The following is a 19,315-nucleotide window of genomic DNA, read 5'->3' on the forward strand; positions in this document are numbered from 1 at the left end:
ACCCTTAAGAAACTTTGAAGTAGGCAAATTACCATTTAAAGGCGTTAAATTCGATAAAAGTCGAGTGCGCCATCCGTGTAAGTGAGAAATTCGTCCGTGAAAACCACGAATTAGCGATTAGAAAATGTGAGATCGCAAATCGATCGCACAAGTGCGTACAATCTGGAAATCGTTTTCTTACAGATCGCTAATTAGTAATTTTTGAAGTCTGAATTCGGCACTAAAACATGAAGATACTGATTCAAAACCCTTATAATCGATTTGGGCCAAAGAAATCTCTCATGTTATCTATCTAGTTCCGTTGCATTCTCCTACTGCATTCGATTGCATAGCAGTCATTCCACACCGTTTAGTGTTGAATGACAGCTAGTATTATAACTGAACCATTTTTCTCTGAAGAGCAGTCAACAGCTGGACCACTGTGATTGCAGCTCACTTAGAGTCAATGTTAAAATGTTTCGTGATACATGAACTGCAGTAACGTGGCATTTTAGATACTACGATTTTTATGCAGGGCTGGGCCCCACCTCACGTGTGTCGCACAGTTACTTAGGCAACATTTCACGAATGAAAGTCTTATAGCCCAACACTTCCCCTCTTCCCACCAAGACCTTAACCTCTGTGACTCTTGGCTATGGGGTTATCTCAAAAGCATTGTTTATGGTGATAATCTAAGCAATTTGGCAGAAATGAAAAATGTGATACACTGACATGTCCGTAACATTCCTCCTGATATGCTAAGAGCTGCTGTCGAGAATGCAGTAACAGGATTTAACTTACTTTCGGAAAATGCTGGACGCTACATTGAACCTGCTTTGTAACACGTTTCGGAAAATATTAAATGCATTTTAAACAGATGTTTTCGTGTCTTATTTCATTTAACAATATTGTATACAGCGCCATTTTCCCCCTGGTGGTGAGTTTTTGAACTCTTTTTTTTTTTTTTTTTTTCCCCGCAGGAAATAAATTTCCATAACCTCCTTTACACGATTCCCAAGTTTGATAACATTTGGTCCGGTAATTTTTCTTTTCTGACCATTTCAAATTGGAACTTTAATTATAACCACCATGTAAATTAAACTTTAAAAGTTTGACAGTTTGGTTCAAGTCCCAACTTTAAAAATATATATATAAATATTGTTACGAATTTGGTATTTAAAAAGCTAATGTTAGTTCAATTAGAAATTAAATGGTTTTATTTCTCGCGCAGTGCAGCGCGTGACGAATATTAAAAGAAAGCTAAGCCGTAAAATTGAAAATACAAGAGCGCGTGCATTAAATAAATAAATATCTCTTTTTATTTCGAGAAAGTACTGGAAAATTCTAGCGCGTGATTTTAAAATCTTATAAAAGGAGGAAAACATCTCAGTTTGTAGTAGTTGCTTAGTTTGTTGTTGTTTAGAAAACTACTGTTGTTGATTGTAGCGAATTCGCGGATTAGCGTTCTTTAGCTGTTTTGAATTACGTTCTATTGACATTTGAGTAGTTAAAAGAAAACTACTGTGAGATATTGTAATACTGCATGATAATTTGAGAAAATTTAAGCATTTTTGTTGTGATAATAATAAATTTTTGTTCATTTTTCATCGGACTTGTGCATTCATTTCATAACGAACCCGTACGCACGCAACAATTTTTGGTGTCAGAAGTGGGATTTGAATGCCAATAACAAGAGCGATGGAAGAACAATTGAGACAGCTCATTAGTGCTTTTGCTGCATTCCAAGAAAAGATGGAAGCTGGCCAAGCATCATTTAAGGAAGAAATGAAATTGGGCCAGGAATCCGTTAAGGAAGAAATGAAATTGGGCCAGGAATCCGTTAAGGACGAAATGAAAGCCGTTCAAGCTGGTCAAGAAGAAATGAAAAGAGAAATTACTTGCATAATAGAAAATAAATTTGAAGCTATGGAAGGCAGAATTGACGCAGTTGAAAATAAAGTTGGACATATTGAAGAAAGAGTTTCTTCGGTGAAAGAAGAAATAGAAGAAAGAGTTTCTTCTGTAAAAGAACAAATTGATGAGAGAGTTTCTGCAGTTGCCAAAGAAATGGATACTTTAAAGAAATTCGTAGCGTCGGCAGGGAGCAGGAGTGATGATTTTAAATTCTTACCAATGCCTGCTCGTCCACCTCTGAAGCTATCCACATATGATGGGAAGACCTCCTGGCAGGTGTATAAGACACAATTTTCTATCGTGGCGGATGCGAATGGATGGGATTCCAAAGCTAAGGCCTGTCATCTCGCCGCTTCTCTAAGAGCCGACGCAGCGGATATCCTTCAGACTCTTCCCGAAAACAAAAGGTTAGATTTCGAAGCTCTGTCCGGCGCCTTGGAGTTGCGCTTTGGGGAGAAGTGTTTAAAAGACTACAGCAGGCTCCAATTAAAATCTCGTCAACAGAAGCCTACCGAAACACTTCAGGAGCTCGCCGCGGATGTTGAAAGGCTGTCCCATCTCGCCTTTTCGGAATGCCCGACAGAAACAAGGGAAATCCTGTCCTTGCAATACTTTATCGACGCCATCCGAGATACTGAAATACAGAAAGCTCTACGAATGGCAGATGTAAAAGATTTAAAAAGTGCTCTAGTGTACGCCATGAAATTTGAGGCAGCCCAGCAAGCCACTCGTCGAGACCGCCACCCAGTCAGAGCTGCTCAAGTCCAGGAGCCAGGGGATCAAGTCACCGCTCGACTTGACGATTTAACTAGACAAATGAACGCCTTGAGACGGAATATTGGTGAGAAGAAACCGACCGTTAAGTGCTGGAACTGCGGTGCTGAAGGACACATACGACGAAACTGCAAAACACCCCAGGGTACTGATGTTAAGACCGCTTCTAACAAGCAGCAGGGAAACTAATTAGTGGCCATCTCGCGGGGCGGAGGTTGCCAGATAATGAAAAGCCCCCGTTTAAAGCGCTTCAGATTTCTGCAGTGAGAGGCGGCAGTAATGGACTTTTCATAATAGGACATATTAATGGAGTTCCGTGCAATATGACTATAGATACAGGAGCCAACGTCACCATCATCCGAAAAGATTTGGCTCAACAACTAGGAAACAAACTTATCTGGACGCCGCCCTGCGTTACCCTCCAGACTGTGTCCGGTGAGAAGATCGACATCGACGGAAAAGTAAATGTTAACATCACGTTTGGAAGTGCCGCTTACCATCACACGGCATATGTAGCAGAGATCACTGATTCTTGCATACTCGGATTGGACTTTCTAAGGAAATACAATTTTTCCTTGGATTTTAAAAATAACGAATTGCATTCTACATCTGAGGACATAGCGTTATTTCTCGTTAATGATGAAGAAGTTAAATCTGTCCATAAAATCATAGCACAAGACTATATTACAATACCGGCAAGAACAGAAATTTTACTTCCTGGATCCATAGCCGAAAATAGAAATTTCCGCTACGGCATCATAGAATATCCCAATAACAGTAATATCCCAAAAGGAGTATTAGTAGCCTCAACACTCGTCGACCTATCCAGAACGGTTATCCCGGTGACAGTCGCCAATGTAACTGAAAAGTCGAGAGTTATTAAGAAAGATGAAGTGGTTGCAACATGTACTCCAGTAACCAGCGTTGAAAAAAAGAGTAACATCCCAGAATCCGTGTCATCAGAGAGCATTACATCGGAGTTATTGCAGAATGCACAATTAAACGATAAAGAGAAAAATGCTGCCGATCGCGTCATTAAAGATCTTCAAGTTGTTTTCTCCCGCTCGTCTTCTGACGTGGGTCGAACTAGTTTGACACAACATAGAATAGATACTGGCGATCATCTCCCGATCAAGCAACATCCAAGACGTCTACCGTTTGCTAAACAGGAAGAGGTGCGAACACTGTTAAAAGATATGGAAGAAGGCGATGTCATCGAGCCTTCAGCGAGTCCATGGGCATCTCCCATCGTTCTCGTCAGAAAGAAAGACGGCTCAACAAGATTTTGCGTTGACTATCGCCGGTTGAATGAGGTTACGAAGAAAGACAGTTACCCTCTTCCTAGAATTGATGACATTCTAGACACTCTTTCTGGAAGCAAGTGGTTCTCAACACTTGATTTAAAGAGTGGGTATTGGCAGGTAGAAATCCATCCTGATGACCGAGAAAAGACGGCATTTACTACGGGACAAGGACTTTGGCAGTTCAAAGTGATGCCGTTTGGACTGTGTAATGCGCCGGCAACATTCGAACGTCTTATGGAGACTGTTTTGAAAGGCCTTTCTTACGAAGCCTGTCTGATATACCTGGACGATATCATCATCGTCGGAAAGAGTTTTGAAGAGCATCTAGAAAATCTTAGAAAGGTGCTTCAGAAACTGAAAGAGGCCAATCTGAAGCTGACTCCCGCTAAATGCAAATTGTTTCGAAAGGAAGTGACTTACCTGGGACATGTCATCTCTGCAGAAGGTGTGCGCACGGATCCTGAAAAGGTATCAGCGGTTAAATCCTGGACGCGTCCCGAAAATGTCCATCAGCTGAGAAGCTTCCTAAGGCTTTGCACCTACTATAGGAGATTCGTGAAGAACTTTTCTTCCATCGCAAGACCACTTCACAAGCTGACAGAGAGCAAGCAAAGATTCTTGTGGACAAAGGAATGCGAGGATGCATTTAACAACTTAAAGGAAGCTTTAACATCTGCTCCAATCCTGACGTATCCTCAGCTCGACAGACCATTTATTCTCGACACCGACGCGAGCAATGAAAGTGTCGGTGCTGTTTTGTCTCAAGAAATAGACGGCCAAGAACGTGTAGTAGCTTACTGGAGCAAGTGCCTGTCTAAACCGGAGAGGAATTACTGTGTCACAAGGAAAGAGTTGCTCGCCATAGTCAAAGCTGTAGAACATTTCCATCATTATCTATACGGGAGAAAATTCCTCCTCCGCACGGACCATGCCTCATTGGCGTGGCTTTTAAATTTCAAAAATCCTGAGGGTCAAATAGCCAGGTGGATACAGAGACTCCAAGAATATGACATCACTATCCGTCATCGTAAGGGATCATCACACGGAAACGCCGACGCCCTGTCTAGAAGACCTTGCCAAGAAAACTGCCGATATTGTTCCAGGGTGGAAGCGAAATACGAACTGCTGACTCCGGTCGCAAGACAAATTACAACATCAACATCGGCTGCTCGAGACCCGTGGAGTGATGATGAAGTCAGGAAAGACCAGCTGGAAGACCGCGACATTAAACCCATACTTGATTTAAAAGAGTCATCAAACAGAAAACCTACATGGCAGGACATTTCTATCTGTAGTCCTACAACAAAACAATACTGGGCACTCTGGGATTCACTTCACATTCGAAACGGCGTCTTATACCGGAAATTCGAGTCGGATGATGGGAAGACGTTCCGATGGCAACTGATACTTCCGAGATCCCGGATTCCTGATGTCCTCAAAGAACTACATAACAGCCCTACAGGAGGTCACTTTGGAATTATGAAGACCTTACAGAAAGTTCGTGAGCGCTTTTACTGGAATAATGCAAAGAATGACGTGCAAAAGTGGTGCCGATCTTGCGATGCCTGTGCAGGTCGGAAAGGACCGAGGAAACGCAGCCGAGGCAGACTGCAACGTTACAACGTAGGTGCGCCTTTTGAACGTATCGCCTTTGACATCCTGGGACCTCTGCCACGAACTGCTGATGGCAACAAATACATACTCGTTGTCATTGATTACTTCACCAAGTGGCCTGAAGCTTATCCTATTCCTGATCAAGAGGCAGTCACAGTAGCTGAGGTAATGATACAGCACTGGATTTCCAGGTTCGGAGTGCCTCTTCAGTTACATTCCGATCAGGGAAGGAATTTGGCCTCGGCAGTAATCAAAGAACTATGCAAACTACTTGGCATTGACAAAACTCAAACGACGCCATTGCATCCCCAGTCGGACGGCATGGTAGAGAGGTTCAATCGAACCATCCTTAATAACCTCTCATTAGTGGTTTCCAGAAACCAACAGGACTGGGACAAGAAATTACCACTCTTTTTACTGGCTTACCGCAGTGCTGTCCACGAGACTACCGGCTATTCTCCATCACAGATGCTCTTCGGTCTTGACCTTCGTCTGCCTTGTGATCTATTGTTTGGCCGCCCTCCGGATGCTCCTTCATCGTCTGAGGAATATATTCAAGATCTCCAGGCCCGGTTTGAAGTGATGCACAATTTTGCACGAGATGCTTATTAATGCATTTATGCCACAGTTGTAAGTTTTGCTTCCTGTCCAGGGATTGTACTGCCCGGGACGTGCAGTCCTTGGGAAGGGGGCAGTGTTACGAATTTGGTATTTAAAAAGCTAATGTTAGTTCAATTAGAAATTAAATGGTTTTATTTCTCGCGCAGTGCAGCGCGTGACGAATATTAAAAGAAAGCTAAGCCGGAAAATTGAAAATACAAGAGCGCGTGCATTAAATAAATAAATATCTCTTTTTATTTCGAGAAAGTACTGGAAAATTCTAGCGCGTGATTTTAAAATCTTATAAAAGGAGGAAAACATCTCAGTTTGTAGTAGTTGCTTAGTTTGTTGTTGTTTAGAAAACTACTGTTGTTGATTGTAGCGAATTCGCGGATTAGCGTTCTTTAGCTGTTTTGAATTACGTTCTATTGACATTTGAGTAGTTAAAAGAAAACTACTGTGAGATATTGTAATACTGCATGATAATTTGAGAAAATTTAAGCATTTTTGTTGTGATAATAATAAATTTTTGTTCATTTTTCATCGGACTTGTGCATTCATTTCATAACGAACCCGTACGCACGCAACAATATAATCTTTTATATTAATTTTCTTAGAAAAAATGTTTTAAGAAGCTAATTTTTCCCTCGCGTTATATATTGTATAAAAAAACATGATATTTAATATGATTTAGATTGTTTCAGCCGATATAAGAATCGGGTTACTCGGTGGTGAAGAATAAACACTGCTGGACTGTTTTATTTCTTTGTCATTTAGCAAAAAATCTTTTAATTAAAATATTTATCATTTGGACTTTGCTCTATACTTTGTTTATAGTTAAAATGTCTAGAAAATGAAAAGCTGTCTTCAGCTGAAACACAGTTGATGCAATTGATGTTTTAAAAAATTGACAAGAATGCAAAATTTATGAAAATCTAGCAATCGAAAAATCTTAATTTTCTTGTGTGAGCACTGAAAATAACTGTAGAAGGAAAGAAGAAAATTAGGGAGAAAAGCAAGCAAAAAGTTGCAGGGAAAATTTGGTTCTTAGACATACCAAGATGTTTCAAAAAGTTGGACGCTTTTGAATATACTTTCAGGTTACTTCAAAGAATTTAGGCGTTCAAAGAGAAAACACTTGGGCGTGTACACCAGCAAATACCATCAATTGAGCTTGTGTTATCAGAAAAGACAAAAACGATATCATTGCAGATTAAAGTGAAGAGCGACTGGTTTTAGACTATATGGTTGTATAAATTTAAATTACGTTATAGAACATCATATCGTACCATAAATGGAGAATCCCATGATTTTCTCAGTCGAATTATTTGAAGATTCAGGAGTTTATTCAGTATTGTATGTGAATGTCACCTAAAGGCATTTTTTTTCCCTCCTGATGAAACAGCGGCCGAGCGGTAAAGTCGCTGAACTCTGGTAGTTCGGTAAATCCCGCGAACGGGCTGGCTGCATGGGCGTTTTCATGGTTTTCCCCATGTGTAACGTGTATGCGAGCCAGTTTTCCTTAGAAAGTCCTCCACGAAGGCATCCCTCCCCTTAGGCAGATAGCCCTAGTGTGCTTTGTCATAATTAAATAAACCAAAACCTCTTGATGAAACCAGTCTTTTCTTTCATCTCATACCGTCAAAATGTTTAGCCTTTAAAGATTGATAAAGGCTCTGACCAAATATTGATGAAATGGATTGAATTGGATTATAAAGTTACGTCAAAGCAAGGTTATCTGCCTAAAAGAAAGAATGCCTTTGTGAAGAACTTTCAAAGGAAAACCAGCTGGCATACACGGTACACATGAGAAAATCCACGAAAACATCCATGCAACCAGCCCGTTTACCGGGATTCGAACCCCGGAGTGAACTACCAGTGTTCAGCGACTTTACCGCTCGGCCGTTTGTGGGCCTTTATGAAATGGAAGGCGATAACTTTATTTAAAATGATTGTCAGAAATATCAAGATGTTTCGAAAAGTTGGATACTTTTTAATATACTTGCGGAATGCCTAAAGAAAAAGAGCAAGAATAAAGTAGAATGCCTGAAGAAAAAGAGAAGAAAAAATAAATTTTTGGATAAAATTTAGTATTTGTATTTTTTTTTAATTTAAAACTTTTTAATCTTATGATATTTGATTCTTACGATTTCAAAAATATAATATTTGACTAAAATATGAATAACATTTAAGAAACCAAATGTAGGATAAAATAGTGTAAGGCAATGGGCACAATGATAAAACTGTTTAAAGCAGTGTATGCAAGTCATCCTAAGTTAAAATGTCGGTTATACATCTCTCTTATTTATATATATCTTTTCTGAACGGAACATTGAAAGGCGTGTTAACTATGCTTTACTGTATTTGCTCTTTTAATATATGCAGTTTTCAAACGCATCGTAATCTGGGTTACAAAGTATTCCTCCGAAAGAAACGCAATTCAAATAAATAAAATAAAATTCTGGAAAATTTATTTAAAATGCTCAGTTCGAAGGAATAAATAGAAAATTTTAAAACAATTATCTGAAGAGACAATGCAACACAAACAATTAAAATAAAAGTATAAGAATTTAAAAATTACCTAAAATAATAACTATGACAAAAATATATATAAAGAAAACTATTTGAAAAAAAAAATAAACGCTGCACCTTTATTTACGCAGTTCGAATAGGTAAATAGAAATTTTTAAAACAGTTATTCGAAAAAAAAAACCATGCAACTTAAACAATTAAAATGAAATTCGAAAAAGAAAAAATTACTTAAAATAATAAATTTTAATTAAAAATACAATATAAAGAATATTATTTGGAAAAAAGGAACGATGGTGACTTTTTTTCCTCTCACGGGAAAGGAAACTAGGTTGCCATATATTAAGAAGTTCGCCAAGTGAACTATTCTTGGCGCAAACTGAAAAAATAGTGCCAACATAAATTTGTGAATTTCTCCGTAAATTTTGCTTCAAATTTTACAAAATTTCATATTTAGGCGTAATTTGAGTCGTAAAATCGAAATATGTAAAAAAGTTGGTATGTTATTTCAGAAAAAGTCCGATTTTGTGTCAAAATACCTATGTTAGAATAGTGCAATATATAAATCTAATATATATCCTAAGTCGCGTTTTCGAGACATGAAGAACGCAGTTTGAATTTTGTCAATCGGCTCAGTAGATCGGGAGATATAGGACTGTCCCATTTTTTTTTTTAGCAGTGTACATTCGATTTCAAAGGTATGGCGTAGGCATTTTAGATGGGGAAGCAAAGCAGCGTGGATGTTGGCGTGGCTACGGACTTACATCTACGTGGCGTGACTACGCAAATACTACATATATATATGTCACACAGATTCTTCATTATTCAATCATAGAGATTGTATGAAGATTTTCATTTAAAACTGCTGTTGGTATTTTCTATAGTAGGGCTTCTTAAACTTTTTTCAGTTGCTACCCCTTTTTATCACTGAGATTTTTTTTGCGCCCCCAGGACCCAGATAATGTTTACCAAAATTTTGTGGAACCCATAAGCATTGCGAAAATCCAATACATGCATTAGTAAAACTGTCAATTTTTTCACTTGTACTGTAATATACTATTGCAGTTTTAGGTCATTAACTTTAATTTCTAATTTTAAGACATAGAACAATAAGTAAATTTTAAACAAGTAACAGTAGTAAGCGCCCGTAACCGGCCGACGGAAGTGACGTCACAGGGGGGCGTGGCCTCCGCCATCTTGAATCACGTGACAACCTGAAGTTTCGCCGCCATCTTGTATCACGTGATGGAATGACATCATCAAAGTTCTTTTTTATGGTGCGGCAACGATAGTATGTTTTGAAAGTTTTTATTTTTGTGGCAACGACGTCATCACGTGGTTGGTGACATCAATTTTAATTCATTTTCCTTTATTTTAATTATTTAACACATTATTACTTAATCCGTTATTATTTTTAATTACGTTCTTATTTTAAATTAATTTCAGTATTGATTTGAACAGTGGAGATCCGTTTTAATTTACTTTCCTTTATTTTTAATTATTTAATTCACTTTCCTTTGTTATTTTTAATTATTTAATCTATTACATTTTTAATCCACCATTAATTTTAATTATTTGTCACTATTTTTAATTTTATCAATTATTTTAATACCTGTTGTATCAATTATAAAAAAACCTAGGATCGAACCCGGTACCTCTTGTATGAGAGGTGAACGCCGAAACCACTACGCCAGCCAGACCTTTCGGAAAAAACCAGCTTATCGCGTTGAGTAGAAAAACAACCGTGACGTCACTAGGCTGGGGGAATGTCTTCTCTATTCAAGCTCCAGCATGCCGAACCGCTTCACACCTTTCTACATCCGCGATGGCGAACGAACACAATCTTAACAACCAATCAGCATTCCGCTAACAATAGCTTCCAGTTTCAACCAATCAGCGTGTTTGTTTCTTGTACTTCGTCTATATATTCGCTCGCTTTGATGATTGCAATCATTTCTACTCTGATTCATTTTGACTCTGCTATTTTCCTGCGCCATTTCGTTTTCTTTTACACGATGTCTGCTAAACGAACTTATTCTGCATTTAATGTAAGTATTTTTCGCCTGTATCTGATTTTTAAATTACTATATTTTGAAAACGAATTTATTGTTTTCTAAATGTTTTATTTATTTAAATATTTAATTGCCAGGTGCTATTTGAAGATCCTGACTTTCCCTTCCGTGACTTGGACGATGACGTAAGTATAATATTTTACACGTACTTTTAAGCTACTATTTTGAATTTATTTTTTTACGTAATATTTTATTTTGAACGTATTCACTTTTCTTTTGCTAGTTAATAGATGAAGTTGATCAAATCTTTATGGAAAATCCTATGGATCTACCCTTGTATTATCAAGTGGGTTCCGGATTTGAGGTAAATTTTAGTTTCGTTATGATTCGATTAGAATATTTTTTCTAGTACTAGAAATGAATGTATTTATTTTTATTTTATTTATTTTTAGACTTCTTCCTCGTCAACTCGTGGGTCTGTATACATGGCTGGTTCCGATGAACGTTCGGTGTGTATTTTATTTTTTTTTTATCAAAATGTCTTTTTGAAAATGTTTGATTATTGCTAAAACTTATTTTTATGTTTCAGATTGATGAGGCGATTGTACTTACAGAAAAGTCTCGTCGACGGAACCATAAATATCAAGCCGAGGAGATTACCTTCCACGCTCGTGTGGACATCGAAAGACTGCCTCAAGGCGTGCTAGGCATCCCGATGGTCCGAATTCCTGACACCATCAGAGAATTGTTCGAACAACTTATTCGCCGTACAGCAGCTGATTTAAATCCATCGGACCTCATTCGGTTTTGCATTCAAGCAGAAGGCTTGGACAAACCGATCAGCACATCGTTGATGACTGTTTCGACTTTGACGGTCGAAAAGATTTTGGCTGCATTTATGAAAGTACTGCAGTCTAAAGATAAAATAGAGCTGGATACAGGATTTTCGGTGGACGTGATCACCATCAGACGACCTGTAGGTGCCGGTGGAAACAGGAAAGTCATCAATATTTCCATGGACAGACTGAGAAAACAGTCTATTTTGTCTATTCCCTATGACGACGAAGGACTGTGCTGTGCTAAAGCGATTGTTTATGCGTTGGCTCATTTACACATGGATACGACTGCCATCAAAGCCATGCAAAAGCGTTGTCGGCCAGCCCTCGTGAAACGTGCAAAGGAACTTCATATGGCTGCGAATGTGCCTCTAGGCCCCTGCACGTTTTCAGAAATCGCCATATTTGAAGACCACTTGGATGTGCAAATTGTCGTCTTCTCATCGGAAAACTTGAACCGACTAAGTCATTATTTTTATCTCAAGATATTTCTGTTTTTTAAATGTTCATACTTACAAATATTTTTTCTATATGTTTTCATATCGTAACTTGATTTTAGTTCTTTTCTATTTTGTAGTTCCATACTATGTTTATAAATGAGATTTTGCATTTAAGGGTTTTTTTTTAATCGCAACTTAATTTTGGTTCTTTTTTTTTTATTTTGTGGTTCCGTACTATGTTTATGATAAAAATTTATTTGGATACATGAATAATTTTTAAAAAATACATTTAAAATTACTTTAAAAAAATATCACTTTTCAACGCACTGAAAAATTAAATTACCAGCAGAGTTTAAGATCATTTCGTTGTTTCCATGTTAAAAATATAACTTTATACATTAAATTCGTAATGAAATTTTAGATTAACTTTATACATGTATGCAATTCGTTTCCACGTTAAAAAATATAACTTGAAAATACTGAATATATAGTGAATTTTCTAGATTGTGTTACATTTTTTAGATCATTTTTATTTATGAAATTTAATTAGATGCTAAAAACATAACTTGAAAAATTTTTAGATTAATTTTACTTTTAAGATAAAATTTATATTTTATGCATGCATTTCTTTAGACGCTAAAAATATGTCTTATAAAAATGCATGGTGAATTTTTGAATTAGTCTAAATTTTAAGATTATATTTTATGCATATTCACGCATAGAATCCATAAATGTATGCAGTTCGCTTCGATGTTAAAAAATATACCTTATAGAAATTAAATGCATAGTGAGATTTTAGTTTACTTAAAATTGTTAAATTAATTTCTTATTTTATATACGCAATTCGTTAAAACTTTCACTTTAAAAAATTTTTATTTTTAGAATACTTTAACTTTTTAGATTTTATTTACGAAGGCAATTTGTTTCTATGTTAAAAATATAATTTGCAAAAAGTTAACATTCAGGCATATATTTCTGATCATTTAGTTGTTAAAACTTTAACTTGTAAAACTGAATGCATGACGAATTTTTTAGATTGCGTTAAATTTTATGTATAAATGCATGCATGTATGCGGTTCGCTTCGATGTTAAAAATATGACTTGTAAAAAAATGCATGATGAATTTTTATTTTTAGATTCATTTTATGCATGCATGCACACAATTCATTAAGATGTTAAAACTTTAAACTATAAAAAATGAATGCACGATGAATTTTTTTTTTTTTTTTTTTGTTTTACTTTAACATATATGCATGTAATTCCTTTCGATGTTAAATGCACTAGGAAGTTTTAGATCGCTTTATGTATGCAATTAAATGTTAAAAACTGATTTTACTTTGATTTTTTTGGAATTCAAGAGAAAATGTTTGTCTTTCTGTGTTTTAGGTGGTCTATAAAGGAAAGCAGAGGTCTCAGCGGATCAATTTGTGGCTTCATGATGGACATTACGATGTGATTAAGTCCCTAAAAGGGTTTTTTGCCAGCAAATACTACTGCACAGCATGCGAAAAGCCGTATGATCATCCGGAAAGCCATAGATGTGCCATTGCCTGTCCCATATGTTTGAGGACCGACTGTTTTCCAGGCGTACCCCAACGATGTCAGGATTGCTACCGTCTGTGCCGCTCTGATGCCTGCTTCGAAGCACATAAAGCCGTAGCTGGAAACCAAGAATTTTCACTTTGTGACAGGGTAAGTATTTTTGAAAATTTATCTTAATGAACAAAGTTATTTATCATGTAATTTTCGCGAAATGGTTATGTTTTAAAAAAAATTAATTTTCGTTATAGGTATACCAATGCAGGGAATGCTGCCAAGTGATCCGGAGGCGGGATTGCTGTAAAGAGTTGCATAAGTGCGGAACCACCAAATGTCCGTCTTGCGGCCAGTTTGTCGTAGCTGCTGAGCACCGCTGTTATTTGCGACGTGTTGCTCCGAAGAAGTCCGAGGATAAGCTTATCTTCTCTGACTTCGAAACGGACCAGTCTTCGGGCGAACACCTCGTAAATTTCGCGGTGGCTCAGTATGCCGACGGCATAGAGAAGGTGTTTCCGGGACACACGGCATGCCAAGATTTCTGCGCCTGGCTGTTCTCCACAGAGCACAAGGGGTACACCGCCTTGGCTCATAACATGAAAGGGTAAGATAAAATACTATAGTTTGCATGCTTTAAGCATAACTATTTTTTCAATAGTATTCATAATGTTTTTTTTTTTTTTTTTTTTTTTTTTTTTTTTTTTTTTTACTTACAGGTTCGACAGTTCGTGATGGCCTGGCTCCTGGAACAAGGCACAGCGCCGGAGGTGATTCCTAACGGGTCTATGATCATGTGTTTAAGAGATCTTAGTCTTAACATTCGGGTCATAGACTCGTTAAATTTTCTACCGATGTCGTTGGCCAAGCTACCGGGATGCTTCGGTCTCACCGAATTAAAAAAGGGATACTTTCCGCGTCTTTTCAACTCCCGAGAAAACCAGAGTTATGTCAGACCGCTGCCTGAGGCCCGGACACCATGAGTACTCCAGCCCGAAAGGCATTTCTATCCTGGCACGAAGAACACAAGGGGGATGTATTTAACTTCCAAGCAGAGATGCTGGCCTATTGCAGGTATATTTTTTCCCTCCTTTATTCTTATTTATTTAAGATTTTGTTTTATTCTTATATTTTATATTTCGTATATTTAACATTTTTTCTTTTAACAGATCGGACGTGGACATTCTTCGTCGCTGTTGCCTGGAGTTTCGAGCCCAGTTTTTGGATGTGGCGGGTGGCATATTTCACAAATGCACATCTGTGTAGCCACCGAGGGAGTGGCTTCTAGGATGGACCAATGAGCATCCAGTAATATTTCTTTCGTGTCACATGACCTTTCGCACGCTTTAAGATTTAGGCAAGATGGTTGAAAATATTTTGCCATGGAATTTTCTGTACATCGTCTATTTCTTCTGAAAATTTTCATTGCGAAGATAGATAAAATATAAGCAATTATGAAGATTTCACTACCTGGTTGAAAGAATTTGAAATAAATACAAACACATGTTGGATACTCCGCAAAAATATTTAATAAGTGATAAACAAGACGAAAGAAATATGTGATACACATCTGAGCCCAAATGCTATATTTACATAAAACTATGCATATGAGAAAAATATTTACACCAGTTATACATGTAAATAGAAGTCAGTAGTTTTTTTTTATTTCAGCACATATGAAAAAGATGTTCTATAATAATAGCCAATGCAGAATTTTTATTCAAAGTGAGCTTCGCTAATTTGCATTAGTGTGTTAAATTTCAGATTTAATAATTGCTCACTCTTAAATATACTGTCTACACAAGAAATACGCATCAAACAGAATGAATTTATCTATTCATAACGAATATATTCAGTTTATTCACATATAACGTTTAATGTTAACAATGGATATAATCAGATGATACACAATATGTATTCTGAATCTTACACTTTCAAAATCAAATGAATACAAGCACTGAAATAAGAAAACACTAGATTCATTGTAAAACTTCCAGTCATTCTCAGCTTAAAATAAAATTAAAAAAAAAAACTATATACATAAATTCTCTTAATCCACATTTGTTAGTAAATCCATAATATTCGAGGCTAAATGTAGCTTGAGTTATTTTCTCGGTGTAAAAAGCGATAATATGCCGTGAACATGAATCCAAATATCAATGCGTGATAAAAAATCGCGAAAGTTAAATGTGGGCAATTAATTAAACTCATAAAATGAAAGCAAGACGAGATTTTCTACTTTTTACGCCATACACTTATAACTACGAAACAAATGCAAATTAAAACGTAAACAACATACGCTCACATGCACGAAGATTTAGCGTCACAAGAGCAATAGAAGCTGATTCGTCCAATTTCGAAACACCTCCCTCAGTGGCTACGCTGATGTGCACTTGTGAAATATGCTGGCGGGTGTGGATCCATTCCAGTAAGTTATTTTCTAATTTATTTTATACAATAAGGATCATGTTTACAGTTATGTTCTTATAGAATAATCAAGCTCATGAAGTTGTTTTTTTTTCTTTTCAGATACGTGACCATTGCGTCAGCCTGTATGGCAACGTATCGGAGTGGCCACATTCAGCCCGACACGATTGCCATGGTGCCCACACGGCTACGTCAACTCCACGAATTACAGCCCTGATTCGATCCGGTGGTTGGACTTTGTTGCTGCTTCGGAAGGCATTGCCATTCAACATGCGTTGAACGGTTCCGGAGAGCACATAATCGCCGGAATCTCGGCAGACGGTTTCTGCCAAGAAACTGAAACCGTCTATCAGTTTCAGGTAAGAAAATATAACCATTTCTTTTTCTATGTGATTCTTTTTAATGATTTTACACTTTTAATGTTAATTTACATGTGGAACCCTATTAATATATTTGTATTATTTTAGGGCTGTTTCTTCCATGGGTGTAGTTTATGCTACGATGGTGATATCATACATCCGCTAAAAGGGGTTTCCATGGCAACGTTAAGAGAAAAGATAGAAGAGACGACAAGAAAGCTTTGCATCCAGGGTTTCCAGGTCATAGAAATGTGGGAGCATGAGTTTCAGAGAGAAAAAGAGGAAAATCCAGATCTCCAAGCTTTCCTGGATCAACACCATCTGACGGACCGGCTCCATCCTCGCGGGTCATTTTTTGGAGGAAGCACCAATGCCCTCAAATTGTTCCACGAGGGAGACGCAAAATATGTGGATTTTACTTCACTCTATCCATGGGTTGGTACTTTTTATTATTTCAAAAAATGTTTACTTAAACTTTTCTAAATTTTCTGTATATTTTTATGATGTGTTTTTTCTGACTTTTTTTGCTTTCATTCACAGGTGAACAAGTATTGCGTCTACCCTGTGGGACATCCAACAATCATCACGGAAAGCTTTGGAGATGTGGAAGATTATTTTGGAATTATCCAATGCCGAGTAATTCCTCCACGTAATCTGTATCTTCCGGTACTGCCCTATCGGTGCCGGAAGAAGGTGATGTTCCCCCTGTGTCGGACTTGCGCCCTTCTTCAACTGCAGACTTCGTGTACCCACACAGACGACGAGCGAGCTCTTGTCGGAACGTGGGTAACGGAGGAAGTCAAACTGGCGAAAAAGAAAGGCTACCGCATCACACATGTAAGTACTCAAAGATTATTTTAATCTTTATTTAGTTTCAGAGGTTACTTTTAAATATTTTTTATAATTGACATTTATTTTTTATTTTCTAGATTTACGAAGTGTACCATTTCCAGGCATCGTCTACTTATCTGTTCAGATCATACATTGATCTGTTTCTGAAGATCAAGCAGGAAAGTAGCGGATGGCCTTCGAAGTGTGTGGCGGAAGAAGACAGACTGAAGTACATTCACCAGTATGAAGAAAGAGAGGGCGTCAAGTTGGAGGCCGAAAAAATATCGAAAAACCCTGGGCGTCGACAAGTCGCCAAGTTGGCCCTGAACAGTTTCTGGGGCAGGTAAGATGATTTCTTTTGTACTTAATTTTTATAAATATTTTTAATTCGTTGTGATTTATGATAGCTTTTTTTTCACTCGGATGGGGTATGAACGTGAACAAAGCCCAACTGACCTATGTCCACACGGTGCCAGACCTCAATAAGATGTTGGCGGATTCTACTAAAAAAGCAAGTTTCCTTACCGATTTTATTCATCTGTAAACTCAATGTGTTTCAAACTGTTAACTTATTACTATTTTGAACTGTTACCTCATGACTCTTCTATTTTTTAGATCAAATATGTCTTTCTTCCCACGCCTGAGGTGGCTGGCATTTCCTGGGAATCTGCGAAGGAGTTTGTGCCTCAGGATGCCTCTACCAACATTTTCCTAGCGACCTTCACAACAGCTTGGGCTCGTCTCAAGCTGTATAGTGAAATGGAGAAGTTGGGTAGAGATGTCCTGTACCACGACACAGACTCCATCATCTATGCCTCGAATGGCCGCAATGATCCCCCCTTGGGCAACTTCCTGGGTGAATTTAAGGATGAACTGGAGGGTGATGTCATCAAACCCTTTGTCTCTGGTAAGGACCTTTAAACAAATTTCTTTATTTAACATGTACCAAAAATCTTGAAAGTTTTTCTGTTATGTCTTTTTCTCACCATGTTTTATTTTTTTTCAGGAGGTCCGAAAAACTATGCGTACCAGACGGCCACTGGGAAAACCTTCTGCAAAGTCAGAGGAATTTCGCTGAACTTTCGCAATTCCCAATTACTGAACTTTGAAGCCATCAAAAGTCTGGTATGTAGTCTGGACTAAAAGGATGTCATAGCTCTGCACAACCCCTCCAAAATCACCCGTGAACCAAAAAGAAGAAAGGTCATCAATAAACCAGAAACAAGACTATACAAAATTGTGCTCGACAAACGAGTGATACAGAAAGACTTGAGCACCTTACCATTTGGATTTTAAAAGGAAGACTATGAACTATATTATAATGGCTTGTACAAAAAAATGTTTGCATGTAAAATATACATTAAGATACATCCAGTATCTGTACATGAACGTAAAATAAAATAGAAGTTTGAATGATAAAATAGTGGTGTTTTTTCTTTTTTCCTTTGGAAAAGATGCCATGAAGAGGTAAGTTTTTTTAAATATTTTTTTTAGAAAATAATGGTTATGATTATGTATATATTAGTTTAATCAGAAAAAAAAAGATTTTCTATATTAACGTCATCAAAGAAAAACATAACACAAATAATCAGAAATTAACTTTTATTATGAACATTTCATCACAATTTTAGCCATAGTTTCGAAGAGGATTTTCTTTTAGGTCTAGCATACATCATTTTTACATTCATTAAATGTTTTTTTTCACAAAGTCTTGAGGAAAGTTATTCACATTCAGTACATTTTTAAACTGTTCAAAGGCAGTAGGTCTTTCAGTTCTATTTCTCAACAGAAAGTTTATCAGTTGAACAATGTTGGACCCAGAAAACACATGACCGTTCAGAATCAGTTTTTTATTGTGTGTCCATAAAATCTGATGTTCTTTTAGGAAATCCATTATTTTCTGTGCCGTTCTTTTCTGTTTCACAGGAACAGTCTGCAAAATTTCCTTTTCTACATCTGTCTCAGAAAATTGTTCAGACGGTTGGTTTTCAGACGCATTCACATGAGGAAACGTAACATACTTTTGCAGAACCTGAATGTACAATTTGGATTTTTCTTCATCGTCCATTTTCTTTTTTAAGATGTTTTGAATTTGGGTATCTAAATCACTCAAATGTTCATCTTCAAACTGGTGCATACGATCCAGCGGTACCAAGGCAAATT

General features: G+C 37.2%; 2 protein-coding genes and 1 long non-coding RNA gene across 4 annotated transcripts in view; 2 read left to right on the forward strand and 1 right to left on the reverse strand.

The window, feature by feature from the left end:
• LOC146998121 (uncharacterized) overlaps nucleotides 1–19,315 on the reverse strand; it is a 96,922-nt gene that overhangs the window by 61,618 nt on the left and 15,989 nt on the right. The gene's annotated exons all lie outside the window — the stretch shown is intronic.
• Nucleotides 14,311–15,134, forward strand: LOC146998122 (uncharacterized). Its single transcript, XR_015040297.1, has 2 exons — nucleotides 14,311–14,609; nucleotides 14,705–15,134. It is a non-coding gene; the product is annotated as an uncharacterized LOC146998122 (long non-coding RNA).
• On the forward strand, nucleotides 15,350–17,904 carry LOC146998123 (uncharacterized). The gene is made up of 6 exons (XM_085813444.1): nucleotides 15,350–15,963; nucleotides 16,065–16,321; nucleotides 16,430–16,756; nucleotides 16,862–17,158; nucleotides 17,251–17,663; nucleotides 17,768–17,904. The coding sequence occupies exons 3-5, from the start codon at nucleotides 16,499–16,501 to the stop codon at nucleotides 17,497–17,499; spliced, it is 804 nt and encodes a 267-aa protein (XP_085669570.1). The 5' UTR covers nucleotides 15,350–15,963; nucleotides 16,065–16,321; nucleotides 16,430–16,498; the 3' UTR covers nucleotides 17,500–17,663; nucleotides 17,768–17,904.

The sequence above is a fragment of the Stegodyphus dumicola genome, chromosome 3 (genome assembly GCF_044657685.1).
Source record: "Stegodyphus dumicola isolate Sdum_Otavi_A_Nest chromosome 3, ASM4465768v1".
Taxonomy (NCBI): domain Eukaryota; kingdom Metazoa; phylum Arthropoda; class Arachnida; order Araneae; family Eresidae; genus Stegodyphus; species Stegodyphus dumicola.